Here is an 18,352-nt window from a genome sequence, read left to right as displayed (position 1 = left end):
GCCAGTGATTTCTTATACAGCAGGAGTGGTGGGGTCCAAGACGGCATCAGATTTCGTAGTAATGAAGCCGGTAGAGCAGCAGCAGGACTTTTAAGGATGGATCCATGGTGTCCTAGGACATGGAGAGGTGCATGGAGTTGGGTTTGAGCCATCTGTCCCTCTGTCTCCACCAACTCTGACGTGCTGGGTTAACCGCCTTGGTCGGATGCCCTGATAGGTACACTGTAATAGGGTGCGCCATCGGAGCAGCTTGCCACCCGGTTTTCTGTCTTCATTGGCCCCTTCCAACAGCGGCGCGGTCAGAATTTCCTGTCGAACTCAGAAGGACCATGTTGGTTGTAAAACTTCCTATCTCTGCACATTGTAATATGGCGGTCAGGAAGACCGTTTCGGTCTTTTCCGACTCCGACAGGACCGCAGATGTCCTTCCTAGTGCCATTGTCATCAGGCCCAAAGTCACAAAGTGTGACTTTTTATTAATGAAATTGCTGGTTACGCAATGAGGGTTGTTTGGTGTGTTTGCGTGAATGGGTTAGTCATTGAATGTGTGGGTTGATTAAGTGGATAGGTAAATGTGCCGACTGGTTATATGAATTGAGTGAATGACTTTTCAAAGCTTGATGCGGATGGGTAAACCTGTTTGGGTAGATGAATGATGTGAGGTGGGTGAAAGTGAATGAACTGTTGCCTGTTGATAGGTACATATATGAATGTTCTTAATTGAGTAGTTGAGTGGGTAACTGGGTGAATGACTCTGGGAATGATAAGATGTATAGAGGAAAGCTTATTAAAATACCATGAATTGACTGATACGCAACCTGCTTCCTTCAATAATGTAGTTCAGTAACTGAAAAATACAACACTGAGTGGGTGAGACAATGTGAATTAGTCCCAAAGAGTCATGTTGCATTAGTAGTCCTAGCTTTGAATGGGAACTACATTGAGTGTTTATGTGCTTCTTGTGAGAGAGCAGAACACCACCCCTCACAGTGAAGTTAGATAGTTGTTGAAGTAGGATAGCCCATTGCCGCATGCTTTATGTTGTAGTGGGTTGAATTAAAATGTGAATGACACAAAAACAGACCAATGGACAAAGATGATTATCTGAAACCCTATATAATTAAGTACATTATTTATTCATTTATTTGCAAGTGTTATATAGCACGGACATGACCACCGAGGGTATCAGAGTGCGTTACAGTTTATGCATCAAGAAGAGTACAAGCAAACAGAACAGAATCAACAAAAACAACAAATTCCGGGTCTACAAATTGTCTGAGCATTCTCGTGAGCTGGGCCACAATTCAACGTCTCTGGCCCCAGAAGCAATTATACATATAGTTTTAATAAATAAGTCTTGAATAATGCCAGACCTAAACATTTTCGTATGTTATAGATAAAATGCCTTCTAAACAATGATCCAAAGCTCTTTCCCATTAGAATCCATTATGAAACTTTCAGCATGAAAAGATGATTACCAGTGTGGCACTGGGGATACATAAATATATGCACATTTTTGCAATATGACATTGGTCTATTGTTGCTGAGGCAATGCATGCTTATTGGGGTGCCATTATATGCGTCACTCTTTTGTTACACATTTTCTGCATAGATCAGCAAAAGAAGGAAGTCAAACACAGACTGTCGTCACCACAGTCTCAGCTTAGGTCAAGCTGTGAGCTCTTACTGTTGTGGCCTCACACGTTCTGCTGTATTTTAAGATGTTATAGCTGAAAGAGAAGAAAGACTTCACAGCTCCAAACGTAGCAGCCATTTTGTAAGATAGCATCTACTGACAAGAACATATGGTAACAAGAGTATCACTTCTATTCATGTTTGTTGTCAATAATTATAGGAAATACAGTATAAAATGTCACAGTTCTGTATATCTTATACTGAAATATTGTCTGATATAAACAATGTGTCTTTAATATAGTTTACAAAAACACTGTTGCATTGAGTGTAGACTTTTTATAAATAACTACAGTGGGTGTAATTTTTCTATACAATAGTTAGGACACATTATTTAGGTCAGACAATATTCAGAAAATGTGCCAATGTCACATATTGGTTCGGAAACAATGTAATGGAATTTACATACCTATTAAACTGTATTTTAATATATTTCAAGAAGAAAAATAAGTTGTATTTTTCTTTTTCTATTAGAAGCTGCTGGTTCTGAGAAATTCTGTTATGAGAAGCTTAATACAGAAGGAACAGAAAAGGGAAACTGTGGAAAGGAAGGGGATCGATGGGTCCAATGCAACAAACAGTAAGTTGATGTTTAAATGCTTCCCATCACAAAACAAATTGTCAAAAATTTGCATTAATCCATGAATTATATATCATTGAAAACCTCAGACTTACAGAGTGAATTAATACACATACCAGTAACCCTCAGCAACGCCTCAAGTTACTTATTCCTCAAGAGAGGGTAGAAACTCACAGTCCTTTGGATATGTGAGTTAACAAATAGGTCTTAATTAAGATAATGGGACATAACATGATGCTAATTTCTGCACCAGCACAGAAGACATCTGTGCATGGTTTTGGCACTTAAGTGCATATATTAACTCAACATATCCCTGAATTTCTAACAGCAGATCTTGGAAATAAAAAGAGGCAATTACTGCCCCGTATTTCTAAGCTTTATTCGCAGCAACAATACAAATTGGCATGAAATAATTGAAGTATAACAAGGAAATACAATTAGAATGTAAAATGAATTGCAAATTACAAATAAATTATTGCAAGGATGTTTATATTTTATTTCAATAATACAATAGATACCTAAGAATGATGTTGCAGCAATTAACCATTTTAAAATACTGTTATTAAATAGTAAAAGAAAGTAGCAACACATTTTCAAAATTAAGTAGGTTTTCAATGTTTTCAAAAATTCCATTCCACCACATAGAAAAATATAATTTTGAATTATCTTTCCAATTCAAGGTAATTGTTGAATTGCAATATTAAGAAAGACATTTCCCATTATATGGAAGGGAAGGGAAGGAATCTCTTATAAGGCTTCTCAATAAAATGTATAAAAATCGAATATTTTCATCATTATTATAAATTGAGATCCAAAACAAATTCACAATGTTACAATTAAAGAATAAATAAAAGTACTTGTATAAAATGTATCTTGCCAATAAGTATCAGATGAGATAGTACTAAATATATGTATAAAAAAAGTAACTTCTTATCAGGAAAAATAAAGAGTGATTGTGATGCCAGTAGATCTGTACAAAGTGAGGCCCTTCTTAGAATATTATTCCACATGTCTATTGACCAAGATATAGTTAACTCTAATTCCTAGTTCAATTCCATTTTTGATTTTGTTTCTAAGTATGAGTATACGATCAAGACTAGTATACATTGTAGAGTCACATGTCACTGTAATTTTTTTAGATCTATTTGTTACTATCATAATAGTAATCAATAAGGACACAAATAGATATGGAAATGTCTTGTAAACCAAGTTAAAAGTTAAGCTATTTCGAAGAAAATTATTCATTTAGGTTGCAACTTGTCCACTTTTTGCAAAAGAAATATTTTTTATTATTTTTAGCATCCTCATTATACTAAATCAGCAAGTCAAAAATGCGTCTCTTTTTGAACATCCACTAGAGATTATGGTATTTAAAATTATGCACATGTTTTAAAGAATTTGTTAGGAATTTGTAATCAATTTCAAAACATAGATTAAAACTCATAACAGAGAATGGACGAATCAACGCTCTTTTCAAATGTAGGCAAAGTATCAAACTCTGAATATAATCATCAAAAAGCAACTTATTTAAAAAAACAAATTTCTGGTATAACAAAACATTATGAAATGTAATTCACCCATTTTGCTTTAGCAATTTCAAACTATAGATAGAAATCTTAGACTTCTTTCAATTCCACACAAATGTACATAATAATAAATCCATATCGGTAAAACACATTTTTGAATATTCATAGGTAACACAGAGAAGGACTATAAGATTATTAAACATGCATTGTTTAAGTGTCTAACCTGCCTCACCATGACAAAAACAAGGGGCTCCATCTTACTTTTAAACTAGAAACATGAACATGGATGAATATGACACTATATTTTATTGAAACCCTTTTAAGCAGGTCACGTATCAAAATATTATTTCCTTCATGCTGCAGTAACCTTAGCTATAACCTGAGAAATGCACATTTTATTCCCAGTGAATTGTTTCTTTTTTCCTTCAATTACTCCAGTTATCTTTTTGAGATTTGTAAATTTTAAAAACAAGACAACGTAACATAAAACAGCATCTGCATTAAGAGATATCTTGCCAAGTCTACAAGCTCTTTGAATATTAAGGTTCACTAACTCTGGGTTTTCTAAAAAAGTGTTCAAAAATATTTGAGAGGTGAAATCATATCACACCCTTCCCAATGTTTAACAACTTGATAAAACCCTAAATTATTACACAGGTTCTATTTTCAAGATGTTCTGCATGAAGTTTAAGTTCTTTAATTTCTGTCTCAATTTTAGTGATTCTTGCTCCGAAACGATTCTTCATTCAACTTCTTCCCATATTATAGAGCATTTGTCATCAATCTTGTTTACTCTAATATTTTGCTATACTGTATAATCAGAAACTAAGAGTCACTTGCGGATTGACCTTTGTTGTTTGACAAAGCTATATTCTATCTTGGTAGGTAACCATCACTTTCAATAAACAAGATAAAAATATTATATCTTTCTCTGTGGCCTACCATTTAGCAATCAGTGTGAGGTGTTACTATTTGATAAGTACTAAACTACAAATTGACTGCCAAGGTGATCACTGTGTGGACACATCTCTACTGGTGTTATGAAGGCCAGGGAAACGTCCCCACTGCCACCAATTCCTGCATCAGACTTTGAGAGTGTGTTACATTTACTGGCTCAGAGCTAGCCTTTTAGAAAATAATGCGCACAATACGGTATAAACTCTCAAAACTGAAAGCTAGAAATTGACATTTTTGGAAGCATTATGGAGTTTGTAACAAAACTCCCAATTACATTTAGCATATATCAACTGGAAATATCAAAGTATCTAAAATGACCCATGTGCTAGTGACAATCATCCATAAATATTATTTGGATCTGTATTCTTTTACAATATTGTCTTTTGAGCGGGATGCACACTTTGCTGTCACATCTGTATGTGCATGGTCAGCTAATACCAAATATAACCTGGTGGTAATTTGACTATGCAAACCATAGCATTAGTGATAATAATGGAAGCAAATCGGAGCATTAGTGTTTGCACATGCTTTTAAGCCTTGATCTGTACATCAGAGGCAAAAACAATAGGAACCCACTGCTGTTTTTCGTGCTTTTATTTAGTTGTTTGGTATGAATATTCCATTAAAAGTTTCATATTTTCTCCAGTCACAAGCTAAATATACAAAATCTGAGGCCAGTGACTTTAGTAGAAGCCTAATTATAAATACAGCTACACCCCTGTGAAGGTCTTCTGACTTCCTGCTCCTCAACAGAGCGGGTGATTAAAGTTAGAGGTTCTTAGATCATTGGGCTTCGATTGCAAGAAATATGAACTACAACTGAGCAACTTCCTTGAATTCTTGGAACTCTCTGGTGTCAAAAAATATTACTGGTTCCTGACAGTTTCCCTGTGAGCTGGCTAAAAGTCTTTATGGTAGCCAAGGAATAAAAGGGACAAATGGAGAAAAGAGGCTGCCAGAATGAAAACCTTGACATCATGGGTGGGGAGCAAATACAGTGTGAGAGCATATTAAATTCAAATGTCAGAGGCTTTTTATGAGATAACACAACACTGATGAAGGTGTGGGTGACATCAGTGACCAATACCATGCACCCCAAGTATTGAACTGACTGCCTTATAACCTTCAAGTCCAGGAAACAAGAATATGCAATCTACACATAAAAGCCCCTGAATGTCTACTGTTGTGGAGGTTGGAAGTAACATTTAGAGCACCTGCACAGTCAAGGTCACTGATATATTGCACCCATTCCTGAATAATATATATGTAGTACAACTCTACCATCTAAGTTCTACTGAGCAGTAGCTTTACCACTGCAGAAAAGCATTACTTTTGCAGAGATCCAAGGGAAGGCTGGTAGGAACTTGTGGTACCTATCTGGAAACCCCCCAAACTGGCTGAAATGCCTAGTCCCATTCTAAGAAATGGAGCTCATCATACATGCACCTCTGTGGCAGCCTCCCGAGGCCAATTGAAAGTGGCAAAATAGAAAAAAATTATGAACACAACCAGAGAAGTTTCCAATGGTATCCTTTGACTTTGTACCTTGAATCTGTTGTTCTTTGATATGAACTTTAGTTTTCAAGTTTCTTATCTTCATCCAGGTGTCCTGCTCAGCACATTTAATGTCATGAAAGTTACTCTAGCAAAAACAACAATTGATAGACGGAATGTTGCACAATGACAAAACAGTTACCCACAGTCACAGATCTGGGTTTAATCTACTGTTATTTTGCTCACCACACCACCCCAGTTCAGACATGGCCCAATGCAAATTATTCTGACCATGTGCCTCATGGGAACAGTCCAGCCCGAACTGCCAAGCCATGTCTTTCCTGGACCGGAATCAAGCATCCTAGGACCGGTTTCTGGCTATCAGCCATCATCAGCCAGGATATCTTGATTCCAGTGGCATGGAGAGCACGGGACTGATTTCTGAGCATACCCGTCCCATTCAGGGTGACAAATGCAAAAACAACAATTAATGGACGGAATGTTGCACAATGACAAAACATTCACCCCCAGTCACAGATCTGGGTTAAATCCATCGTTATTTTGCTCACCACACCACCCCAGTTCAGACATGGCCATATGCAAATCAGTCTGACCCTGTGCCTCATGGGAACAGTCCAGCCCGAACTGCCAAGCCATATCGTTCCTGGACCAGAATCAAGCATCCTAGGACCGGTTTCTGGCTATCAGCCTTCATCAGCCAGGATAGTTAATATTAAAAAAGAAAGAAAGAAAAGAGAATAAAATCTAAAAACATAGTTGACGCTGTAAGCACAATCTCATTTCAAAATTCAATTTTAATATGTACTGACTGTTTTATTTGTAGAACTGCTATGTATGTTTAAGGGCCTATACTTTAATTTAATTTTTCTATCCCACAGTGATGTATTCTGTGGATTTTTGCTCTGTACAAATGTTACCAGAATTCCACGGATTGGACAGATTCAGGGGGACATAATACCCACATCCTTTAAGCATCAAGGACGGGTGGTAGACTGCAGGTACGGAAATATTTTAAAATACAAAATGCAATCTTTGTGTCATTGATGTAAATTGTATATTACACCACCTCACTCTGCTGCTCAGGTGACAGCAGACTGTTGGGGCCTTTAGGGGTGGAAGTATGGCAGATGCCTGGGTGAACAATGAAATGAATACAACTAATTTCGTAGCTCCCGCTGCAACACATTTTGCAATGCAGGGCATGCAACGAAATTTGTTTTGTTCATTTAATTTACTTACCTGTAATCATCCATATTCCGGTGTTTACTACCCCCCATCCTATCCCTCCCCAGCCCCACCTTTCCACCCCACGGAACTCCCTCCACGGGCCGCAACCGTCCTTCTTGGCTACCACCAGCCCCAAATTAGCCAACATGAGTTTATGCCTTGTCAGGTCCGAATCTGAGAGGATTTCCAGTATAAGGAATTTTCAGCCTGATTCATCATTGGGAGGTTTTGCGAGTCTGAAATAGCGAATCATAAGGAATCGCTATTCCAGACTCGCAAAACGGGATTCATGTAGGAATAGCACATTTTTTTGCGATTCCTACTGATTCCTTATTTGCGATTAGCAAATTGCTAATCGCAAATAAGGAATAACTCCCCATTCATTCCTATGGGCCTTTTGGCCCATAGAAATGAATGGGGAGTATTCCTTATTTGCGATTAACAATTTGCTAATCGCAAATAAGATAGCGATTTAAAGGGTGCCAGGGGTGTCCAGAGGATACCCTGTAGCATCCCTTAAATGCTAATTTAAACAGGTGTTGCGCACACACATGTCCAAAGGACATGTGTGTGTGCAACATGCAACTCAGAAAAATGCTTTTAAAAGCATTTTTCTGAGTTTTCGCTATTTACCACGGGGTTTGAGCTCGCGGTAAATAGCGGGCCGAAATTGCGAATTTCGCAAATTTTAAATGGATGATGAATTGCATTTAAGGAATCTCAAATAGAGATTCCTTAAATGTTATTCATCGCAAAATAGCGAAATCGCTATTACCGATTTTTGCATTTGGGATGATGAATCCCAAATGCAAAAATAGCGCTCGCAAATGGGCCAGATTCTCAGAATCTGGTCCTTTGCGAGCCGATTTCAGCTTGATGAATCAGGCCATTTGCGTCCAACTCAAATTGGGTCTCTAGTATGTTGTTTAGTTCCTATAATATCTTGCTCCAATAAGTTTGAACCCTACTGCACTCACAGAGGGTGTGTATACATGTACTGCGTTGTGTGTGGCATCTGAGGCAATCTGGGTTATCTGCTCTCCCATGGAATGAAGTCGTGCTCTGTCAGGATTTTATACTGAATGAGCTGTAGTCGTAGTTTAATCACTACTTCTTGTGGGTGCATAAGGGTGACTTCCCAGTCGATATCCTCTAGTGGACCAGTGGTAAGTTCCCATTTAGTTCGAAGAGGGCCTAGTTTGTCATGCATATGATAACCCCTTCGACGCTGATGACAAGCTCAGCTCGTCATGAAGTACACCTCTCGTACGCTCATGACGATCTGAGCTCGTCATGAACCGTGGGATTTTCAAATCTTCAGCGCACAGCGGGAAAATGCGCCGCACCGATGGAGTTAAACAGTGTTATGTAGGTCTGCCTTCTAATGGGGAACATTCCAGCAGTGGCTCTGTGTCCAGTCCCTCTGCCTGCCAGGCTTGTTTTAGTCTGAGATAGGCATAGGCTTGAGTGTCATGTCGCTGATATATGGCTTGAAGCGAGGTGAATGAGGCCAGAGGGGCTGCCTGCAGTACATCCCCTACTTTAGAGATCCCTATTATATCCCACTGTTTAAAGCCTCTTAAATTTCTAATTTCAGTCAGTCTAGTTCCCTCCCATAACGGGATCTCCCTTGTTGTTTCACGTCACATTTCATTCGCTTCTCAGCTTTTTTCCGTGCCTCCAGCATGCGTTGGGTAGCTGTTAGTAGTTAAGTACAACCTTTGCCTCCGTAGATAAAGTGTAATTATGTACGCTCTCTAAATTGTAACCTTTCCAACCTGTAGGTGGGGTGGTCTCCTGAAGCGTGGTTCTATTCATTGATTACAATGAGATGGGCCGCTCTGTAGAAGGCTCTAATATCTGGCAGGACAAGACCCCCATTGTATAGGTTTAGCTGTAGCGTTTGCAATGCTATTTGCGGATGGGCCCGCCCCATAGAAGTAAGCAGAGCTTGCTATTGAGGGTTGTGAGTACTGTCTCAGGGATTTTACAATAGGTATATTGCAAGATGTACAGCAACTGAGGGAGTGTAATCATCTTGTACATAGCAGCCCTCTCTATGATCATCATGGGGAGTGTCCTTCACCTCTTCTTAAAAGTTCAAGAAAATGTGTCTGATATTGCGATCTAAGTTAGTTGCTACCTCAGTGGTAATATAGTGTCCCAGGTAAGTGAAACCCCTCTATGGATAGCTGTAGGCAGCCTGGATACGTTTGGGGATCCACCATTTCAGCTATGGGGTACAGGGTAGATTTACCCCAATTAATCCTGTATCCGGCATGTCGACCATGTTCTTCAAAGAGTTGTAGCTGTTTGGGGAGTGTCTCAGCTAGGTATTGACGCCTTCTCAGCGTCTAACGAAAGTAGCAGATAGGGGCTGTGCAGACTCTGAAACCTGGCAATCTAATTGGCCAAGCGTCGTAGGTTGAAATGCGTGGCTTGCTTAGACATAAAACCGGATTGGTCTGTATGTATCAAGAGGGTAATGACAGTCAGGAGCCGCATTGCAAGAATAGTGGCCAGAATTGTGGTCTCAATATTGAGCAGAGATATGGGCCGATATGACCCACAGTCCTCCAGATATTTCCCTGTCTTATGAATCACCGCTACAGTGGCCATTCAAAGATCTTGTGGGAGAATCCCTTCTTCTTTTGCCTTCAGGAACATGTTCAGTAAGTGTGGTGCCAGCAAACTACTGTTAAAGTAAAAGAAGTCTCTGGGGAGTCCGTTTGGGCTTAGGGTTTTTCCCCACTTTTGGCAGCCAATGTCCTCTGTCACTTCCTCGATAGTGAGGTCCTCCTCTAGTCTGTCCAACTCCTCCAGAGAGTGCTGGGGAAGCTCGATTGCATCTAAGTAGTGGTTTATTTGCGCCACGTCCGCCTGAGATGTAGCTGCATACAAGTTTGTGTAGTACCGTGCAAAGGCCCCTGTAATATCTGTAGGTGTGTTATGTGTGGAGCGTTGGTCTGTAATGGACGTTACCCATCTTGACTCCATTTCCTTCCTGCACTGCCACTCTAGCAGATTCCCTGCCCTGTCACATGTCTCGTACAGTCGATGTTGGACTGCCGGTTGCCGAGCCCTCAACTCCCTGGTCGCCAGCGCCTGATATTCCCTTTTGGTTATTTCAATTTGGCGAAGGGTATGAACAGTCAGTGTTGAGGTGCCACTGCTCTCCAAGCTCAAAAGCTTGCATTCTAATGCCTCCATCTCCTGGGTTTCTCGTCTCTTTTTAGGGGCAATTATATTTTGCAATCTGTCTCTCAGCAACTTCTTGAATGCTTCCCATAAAGTGACTGCAGACCATACTGAACCTACATTCTCCTTAAAACAGAGCTCTGAATGCACCCTGAGCTCTTTAGCAACCCTATGATCTTTCAAGGCCCATGGGCTCAGTCTCCAGTTCATTACTTGACGATCACCCGTCCTGCCCACCGTTTATAAAAGCAGTGAATGGTCTAAGATGCCCCTAGCTAAGTATTCCACCATATCCACCGGTCCGACCTCACCCGCTAGAGCAAAGAGATAGTCTAGTCTTGAAAATACTCTATGAGCCCCCTAAAAGTATGAGTAGGCACGCATAGTTGGGTGGTGTCGTCTCCACAAGTCAGTCAGTCCAAGGGTGTCCTGGAATTTTTCCAACATTGTTGGTCTTTGGGGCCCAGGTCTTAGTTGGGTTTGATCTAGGGAGGGCTGGTTCACATCATTGAAGTCCCCTCCTATGATTTGTATAGTGGGTCCGGAGTGCAGTAGGATCTCTGTCAGCCTGACTAGCGTACGTTGTTGCAGTCGCTGGGTGCATAGGCACTAATAAGTAAGAACGTCTTACGGTTCCAAATTCTCAGCACTGCAACATAAGTGCCATCAGAGTCCACCCACCCACCCAGTAACACGAAAGGGAGGTGAATTTTGAATGAGAATTGCCGCTCCTCTCGAACCCTCAGTAAAACCTGCATGTGCCAGGGTAGTATACTGCCCTCTTCCCAGGAAAGAACGACTCAAACCCATCTGGTGCGTCTCCTGCAAAAGGATTATGCTGGGTTTAAGTCGTTTGAGATAATGAGATACGAGACCCGCTTGATTTTGTTTCCTAACACATTGACATTCCATATTAATACAGTGAATCTGTCCTCAGTCATTGCAATAAAATTCGTGACTCATTACATGTCCAGCCCCCTCCTAGAGGATTGCCCACATCCCAAAATCCCAGCTCAATCTCGGCATTCATTTGATTTAACTGAAAAGAACAGCCCTTTGACAATCTCAATACACAACATTTGACAGTGTCTAACTTACCCACCACCCTATACTCTGCAGGTACCCTTACCCTCCCCCATTTGTCAACATGACAACTCTGGCACGGGTAATCCACTAAGAGGTCTGTAGCCCTACCTCCCTCCCTGTTCAATTAACTCCACAATCATACGATAACAGCACTCAGTGTACTTCCCTGTATCAGGCCAAAGTTCTGCAATGTCTGCCAGGCCTTAGGGTTATCTTACTCTCTACTGGTCTTCTTCGCCATTACTGGGCGGATACTGTTGTGACGTGCTTGTGTCGAGCAGAATTGAGTCTGGGGCTTCCAACCGTTGAATGTTCTCCAGTAATAGGTGTTCACTATCTGCATCCGCTGAATCTCCTCTCTCTGACAATTCAGTGTGGATGTTGTCACTCGATCTCAGCAAGGTGTGTGTTGTGTGGTCCTGCAGGTCATCGTCATCAGAATCCAACATTTGTGAACTATTTTCTCTAGGACTCAAGGACCTCCCCGGTGTTCCTCTGCTGCATCTCGGATTATCAACACTTGTCTCCCGCACTTTTCTTTGGGTCGCTCCTGACCAGAGCCCAATCTCTTTTCTATGACCCGATCTGGAGCTTGGGGGAGCTACGCCTGAACTGTGGCTGTTCCTCAATCCTTGACCATGCCTCTTCCGGAGTCTGAAAAAACAACGTGTTGCCTTAGAAGATAACTTTAAGCTTGGCTGGAACAGTAACACGCACTGAATTTCGAGTGCTCGAAGCTTGGCCTTGACCATATCAAAGGTTTGTAGTTGCTTTTGCACGTCCAATGAGTAGTCCGGGAATACCATCACTCAAGTATTTTCATATTTGATCCCCCCATCTTCTTCAGCTCGCGTAGGATTAGGTCTCTGTCTTGGAAGTTCAAAAAGGGGGCTATCAAGGGTCGAGGGAGGCCACCGGAGGCAAGCAAGCATTAGGCATCCTGCGTACTTGTTCTATGACAAAGCAGGATAAAAAATGGGTATTTGGAAGGGTGTCTTTTAGAAACTTCAGGAGAAACTGGCCCGGGTCTGTTCATTCAGCGTTTTCCAGAAAACCAAGAAATTGAAGGGTATTTCTGCGGGCCCTATTTTCAGTATCGTCGACCCTCCAGGCCACTTCTTTCATTGAGGCTAAAAGCCCCATCACATCCTTCCGCAAAGAGTGAGAGGTATCTTCGAGCTCCAAGATGCAGTGTTCAGCTTCAGTAACTCGTTCAGCGACTTTTTGCAGGTCGTGGCATAGCAATGTAACCTCTGAGTGTACCTCCGCCATCTTCTCTTCCAAGCTTTCTCTAGACTCATGGATTGCTTGTAGTATGCCCGCATTGTCCGGAAGGGGAGCTGAACCTCTCTCTTCCCCCGCCAGCGCAGGGAGCACTTTCGCAAATCGATCTAATTTACTCTGCCCGACATCTTATCCTCCTTATCTCTCGCCATTGCAGGCCGTCTGGTGTGAAGATGTAGCTAGACACTCTCTCCCACAGTCACGACCCTCATAGCACCACTGGTGGCTTCCCAATGACTCACCCGTTGTGGTGTCTCGTAGCTCCCAGGCCAGCTATAGTGATGTCCTTCGGTCTGCGTGGGCCAGTGCATAAGCCCCAATGCTTCCCCCTGTTATGGGTGAGTTCCACAGAGGGGACACATCCCCCGTCTCCAGCCACCACCTCTTCACTTCTCTCAGTATACTCTTGGTACTAGCAAGTACCCAGGAAAGGGGGGAGAAGGCAGAGTCCAGGTCCAGGCCTACCAAACCACATACAGGATGCCTTCTTGGCTCCTTCCACCTATGTGGTGGACTGTCTTGTCCCTTGTGTCTGTGTGGCTCCTGCTGGCACCTCCGTGGGATCACGTCCAAAGCGGTGAGCTGATCGCTCTGCAGGTTGCAAGCCTTTGTAACCATGAAATGCTAGGCCCACTCCATGCACTGTCACCACTGGAATATTATTTCCCCAGAAAGCATAGAGCTTGAGATACACACCGGGCCTGTAGGTGCAACGGTCCCCTGCACACGTACCCGACTGCCCGCAGCTGCGTTGTTGGAATCAGCCGGGGGGAGAAGAAGGAGGGCACGTGTCCAGCCTCAGCTCCGCGACGTACTGCAAGGTTTGTGGGCCCAGACCCGCCGCCTCCCAGACGCTGCGTTGCCGGTGACAAAGAGGGTGTCCAGGGCAGTTCCGGAGCTGGCGGGCCATTTATCTAGCCCCGGGTGAAGGAACTTTCCTCGGCGTCCGCGACTCTGTCAGTCTCCGCAGCACTCAACCAGGCAGCTCACGTGGACAATAGTCAAAGGCTGTAGGGGTAGAAGGAAGAGTCCAGCAGTCGGCCCCCTTAAGCGCTCCCGATTATACGGCCAAGTCCAAGCAACAACAGTGGGGCCCATTAGGATGGCGGGCAGATCGCCCCGCCAGGCTGGCGGAAGCCACCGCCGGCCTGGCAGGGTCGATCCGCCCCCCATCCTTGCTGCAAAGACCCCCCGCCATGTTAAGATGGCTGGGGGATCTGCGGCAGATGGAAAGACCGTCTGCCGCTTTTCCGCCCCGGTCTCCTTGCGACCGGGGCGGAAAACGATTGTATATGGTGGCAGTGTTTATCAGACACCGCCAGCCATATGCAGGCCCCCAGGGACTCTGGAGGGGGTGGGGGTGCACATAGGGGGTACCTATGGTACCCCCTTGCATTTCAATGTACAACATGACAGGCACCGCGCGGTGCCTGTCATGTTCTGCATTGAAAAGCACAAAGTGCATTTTTAGCATTGCGGCGGGTGGTGCTGAGAGCACCGCCTGCCACAATGTTAAAAATGCAGGATGCGCCTGCCACTGTGGCGGGCGCATCCTAATTCCCCCCACGGGACCCCCGCCCTTATGGCGGGCCGTTCCGTTGTCCGATAGGATGGCGGCATCCTAATGTCCCCCTTAGTCTTGGGCCCGTAGTCCCTCTCTCCCTCCTCCGCTGAGCCAGAAAGGTCCTTCAGGGCCGCGTGGCCTCAGGCAGGCCGACTTGTGCAGTCTCATTCAGTGCAGCAATTGTCAGGGGTCACCCCTCCGCCAGCAAGGCTCCATCGGTCCGCGCTTCCCGGTATTGCAGGTCCGATGTAGCGCCTGTACCGGGTGGACTGTGACTGCACCTCTCTGCTGTGCTCATGGAGGTTGGGGATATTACTTGCTGCTAATTCCGCTTGCTGTGCGTCGGTGCCCAGGTGGCGTGATCCCCCTCCACCTCGCAGTCCAGAGCCGTCACTGTCTCCACAGATCACCACTGGCCGCCCCGGCAGGCTGCCATCTTAAAGGGCTGCACACAGCCGGCGATGCAGGAAGGGCTCATATCACCGGGAAAACCCCCTGTTCATTGTTCCTCCAGCCCGCATCAACCTCCGCACACCCTCTGATCAGCACTGGGGCAGTTTTCAGGCCTCGAGGGTCAGGATATCTGCCAGGATTCAGTCGGGGCTGGCGGAGCTTGCGGAGAATGCAGCTACCTGGCCATGCTTTTTGCCTCGTGATACAACATTGTTAGACATCGCTGTTAAAACTGTAAAGTCCCATGTGTGCTGTTATTGTCTCCTGAAGTTTATTTTCAGCCATTCTCTTTCATGAAACCCTTTCCTATGGTGTGGATATTCCATATTTTGCCTCCTCTCTCGTCTCCAGAGTACAATGGGATGTGGCTAAGAGTTTGCCTGTACCTGGAAAGGGTAGTTCTGCTATCTTGTACAAGACGCACCCCTGGGAGTCACTCTTCTGCGAACTTTATAGAAAGTAGGTACAGTTGAAAAATATTGCAAGTTGGCCATAGAGCACATTTTGCCACAGGAGTAACTGTTACTGCTTCTGTATTGATAAATTATTGGACCTCCCGAATGTATCATTGGACAAATATACTGGCTCAAATTGATTCCTCGCTCAGTGCAATGCATGATAGAACTTTTTGTCCCACCATTTAAACATTTATAGCCTCTAATGGGTTAAAGGAAAGTGATGGTAAGTATTGCTCACAAAACTATAACCTAAGTTAAAAAAAAAAACTTTTTGCATTCTCCTAGCATTTTTCTTTGATTGGTGTTGGTGGTTTTAGGCATCTGGGCACTTTAGCACTGTGGTCCAGTGTAAAGTGTGTGCGCTCTATGTGTACATTTGATAAGGTTGACCAGCCCTCTCATTGGAATGCATTGGGGATTCCCTGATTAAGTGTGTCAGTGGTAATTCCTGGAATGGGAGGGGCAGCATGGTCGAATGTAGTATGTATGAAATTGTGAGAATAAATGCTGTGCAATGGTGTGCACAGATTTATTGGCGTTATTTTAGAAATGCTACTTTTAGAAGTTGGCATTTCTATGTGCTATGTGTCTGCCTGCCTGATGTGAATTGCATGTCTGGCTTGTGGGTGACTGGGGCTGGAAGGTGTGTGTGGCTCCAGGAGGGGCAGGGTGAGTCAGCACTAGGCTGAATGGGACATCTGTGCTGGGAGTAGTGGTATGAGTAATCCCCTGACCCTGAATAGGATTGTGCCCAGCCAGGACAATGTGGCTCCACCCTCTGTGGTGAGTCTGATCACCTAGCCCCCACCTGACAAAGAGGAAGAGGAGCTTGGAAAACAAAGTGCTCCAAATCCCCCCTGAACCAGTTGCATCTGGTTCCCCAATGCCCTGCACTACAGACAAAAGATTGTGTGGTATAAATATAGGGGCTGTGACCCCATGAAAATGTTCTGTACTTGTTCCTGAACCTGCGGGAGCGAGCTGCTGCTGGGGCCCAGAAGGAACCGCCATGAGGGCTTGCTGGGCCTCCCTAGGTCCAGCGTGGCCCCATTGATCCTTAAAGGAACTTTTTGCTTGGACCTTTGGTTGTTGTTGATCCTCCAGGACCTTCGAGGACTTCTGGCCGCATCTAGCACCTCGTGAGCACTGGATTTTTGTTTCCCCAAGAAGGAGGGGAGCATGGGCTTCGCAGCGCTGAGCTGCAGCTCTTGGAGAGGGAATCCCGGCGTGAGGGATTACCCCATGATGCCTAAGCGGCAGGTGCCCACCACGTTTATTTGATATTTAACCCTTTCCATGCAGCCGCGATTCCCCTGGTGTGCTGTAAACAACACGAACAGGGGCGGGCCGTGATGAACCCCAGCCGTCATCAGCACACGAGCACTGTAGTGCATGACGGCTGGGGTTCGTCATCAGCATGGAAGGGGTTAAATAGTGAGTGCCCACCCCACATAGCCGCTTTTGTTGCTTGCCTTAGCGGGAGCCTAACCCACATTCTACTTTGGAAAATCACCGCTGCGGCCCGAGTCACTAAAGAAATCTTCTCCAGGCCGTTGCTCAGCACGACCCGAAGTCAGGCATTGCCTTTGCCTGGTTGTGGGCAGGGCCTCCGAATGGCGGAAGCTGGGAGTCCGGCGACTCACAGGCGCCACATCCAAACCCCGGGTCTCAGGAGGGGCCCTGGCTGAAATGAGGAGAGGTGGCCGAGGTTGCCAATGGCAGCGCAGTGCTTCTGTGAGTGAAGGAAAGCCCTGCGTGCAGGAGAAATATTGGCGTTGGTCAGTAGAGCTCTCGTAGCAAAGAGAGAGCCCCGCATATTGCTGAGCCAGCGAGGGAGGAGCCTGGAAGAGTACTGCCCACAGCCCCAGTGAGTAGGGGCTTCACCATTTCATGCCTAAATGTGATACTGTGCATAATATGATTTATGGTGCAGGATAATGCTGAGTACAGTGTTTGCCAGTGCTGACTGGTTGTGTTCTATGTTTATGATATGCCCTACAGTTACTATGTTCCCTGAGTGATGGTTCTGACAGTGGGCCAAGTGACCCTGTCAGGTGTACATAATCCCTTGTAGATATTACTCAGTACCAGGTGGCACCACGTATATATTATGTGATTACTATTCTAAAGTGTTATGAGAATACAAAGGCTATTTTTGATATAACCTTGTGTGGAACTCCTTTTGTGGTGTGCCTGGTATGTTGTTGCTGTGTGCGTGTGGCGCAAACGCTTTACACATTGGCTCCGGGAGAGGCCATGACTGCTCGTGCCAAACTACCCAGGGGGTGAGCAGGGGTTATCTTTGGCGTGTAACTCCCCTGCCCTGACTAGAGCAGTGGACTCTGCCTGGCTTTGGCGCAAGCCTTAGCCAACCAGAGATCCCATTTCTAACAGTTATGGATACAAAACAAAATCTTAAAAAAACACAAACATTTGCCAGTTATGGCTCGGTAAACTAGTGATGACTTCTCAAATGATGAAATCAACAAGGGGAGTGACAGGGAAACCATGTGGTTAAATTCTTTTTTTTTTGGTATTGCTGAGAAGTTATGGATCCATTAAAATGCAAACAATAACTCACACACCTAATGCATTGCTTATGACCTCGCAATAAATAGACAAAGTGAAAAAAGCAGTTAACAAACAGTATGCAAAACAAGCAAACATAATCGGTCCAAAGTGACATTCTTAGTCATCTCTGTTAAAGTTGTTAGGGTAATGAGATAGGTAATCTCTTTTGTGAGATAATTTGCAATATTTGGAATTGTATCATTTGGTGAGCAACCTTTCAAGACCTGCTATGATTTATGAG

The 18,352-nt window shown here is 44.1% G+C and overlaps 1 protein-coding gene across 2 annotated transcripts in view; it reads left to right on the top strand.

The window, feature by feature from the left end:
• Positions 1-18,352, top strand: part of ADAM23 (ADAM metallopeptidase domain 23) — a 711,121-nt gene that overhangs the window by 612,192 nt on the left and 80,577 nt on the right. For both annotated transcript variants that reach the window (XM_086955318.1, XM_086955319.1), the window contains exons 21-22: positions 2,167-2,272; positions 7,149-7,268. In XM_086955318.1, the coding sequence (XP_086811444.1) occupies positions 2,167-2,272; positions 7,149-7,268 (226 nt within the window). The remainder of the gene's footprint in view (positions 1-2,166; positions 2,273-7,148; positions 7,269-18,352) is intronic.

This window comes from Lissotriton vulgaris, chromosome 2_1, assembly GCF_964263255.1.
Source record: "Lissotriton vulgaris chromosome 2_1, aLisVul1.2, whole genome shotgun sequence".
In the NCBI taxonomy this organism is placed as follows: Eukaryota; Metazoa; Chordata; class Amphibia; order Caudata; family Salamandridae; genus Lissotriton; species Lissotriton vulgaris.
Note: the sequence above shows the minus strand (reverse complement) of the source record. Positions and strands in the feature narration are given on the sequence as shown.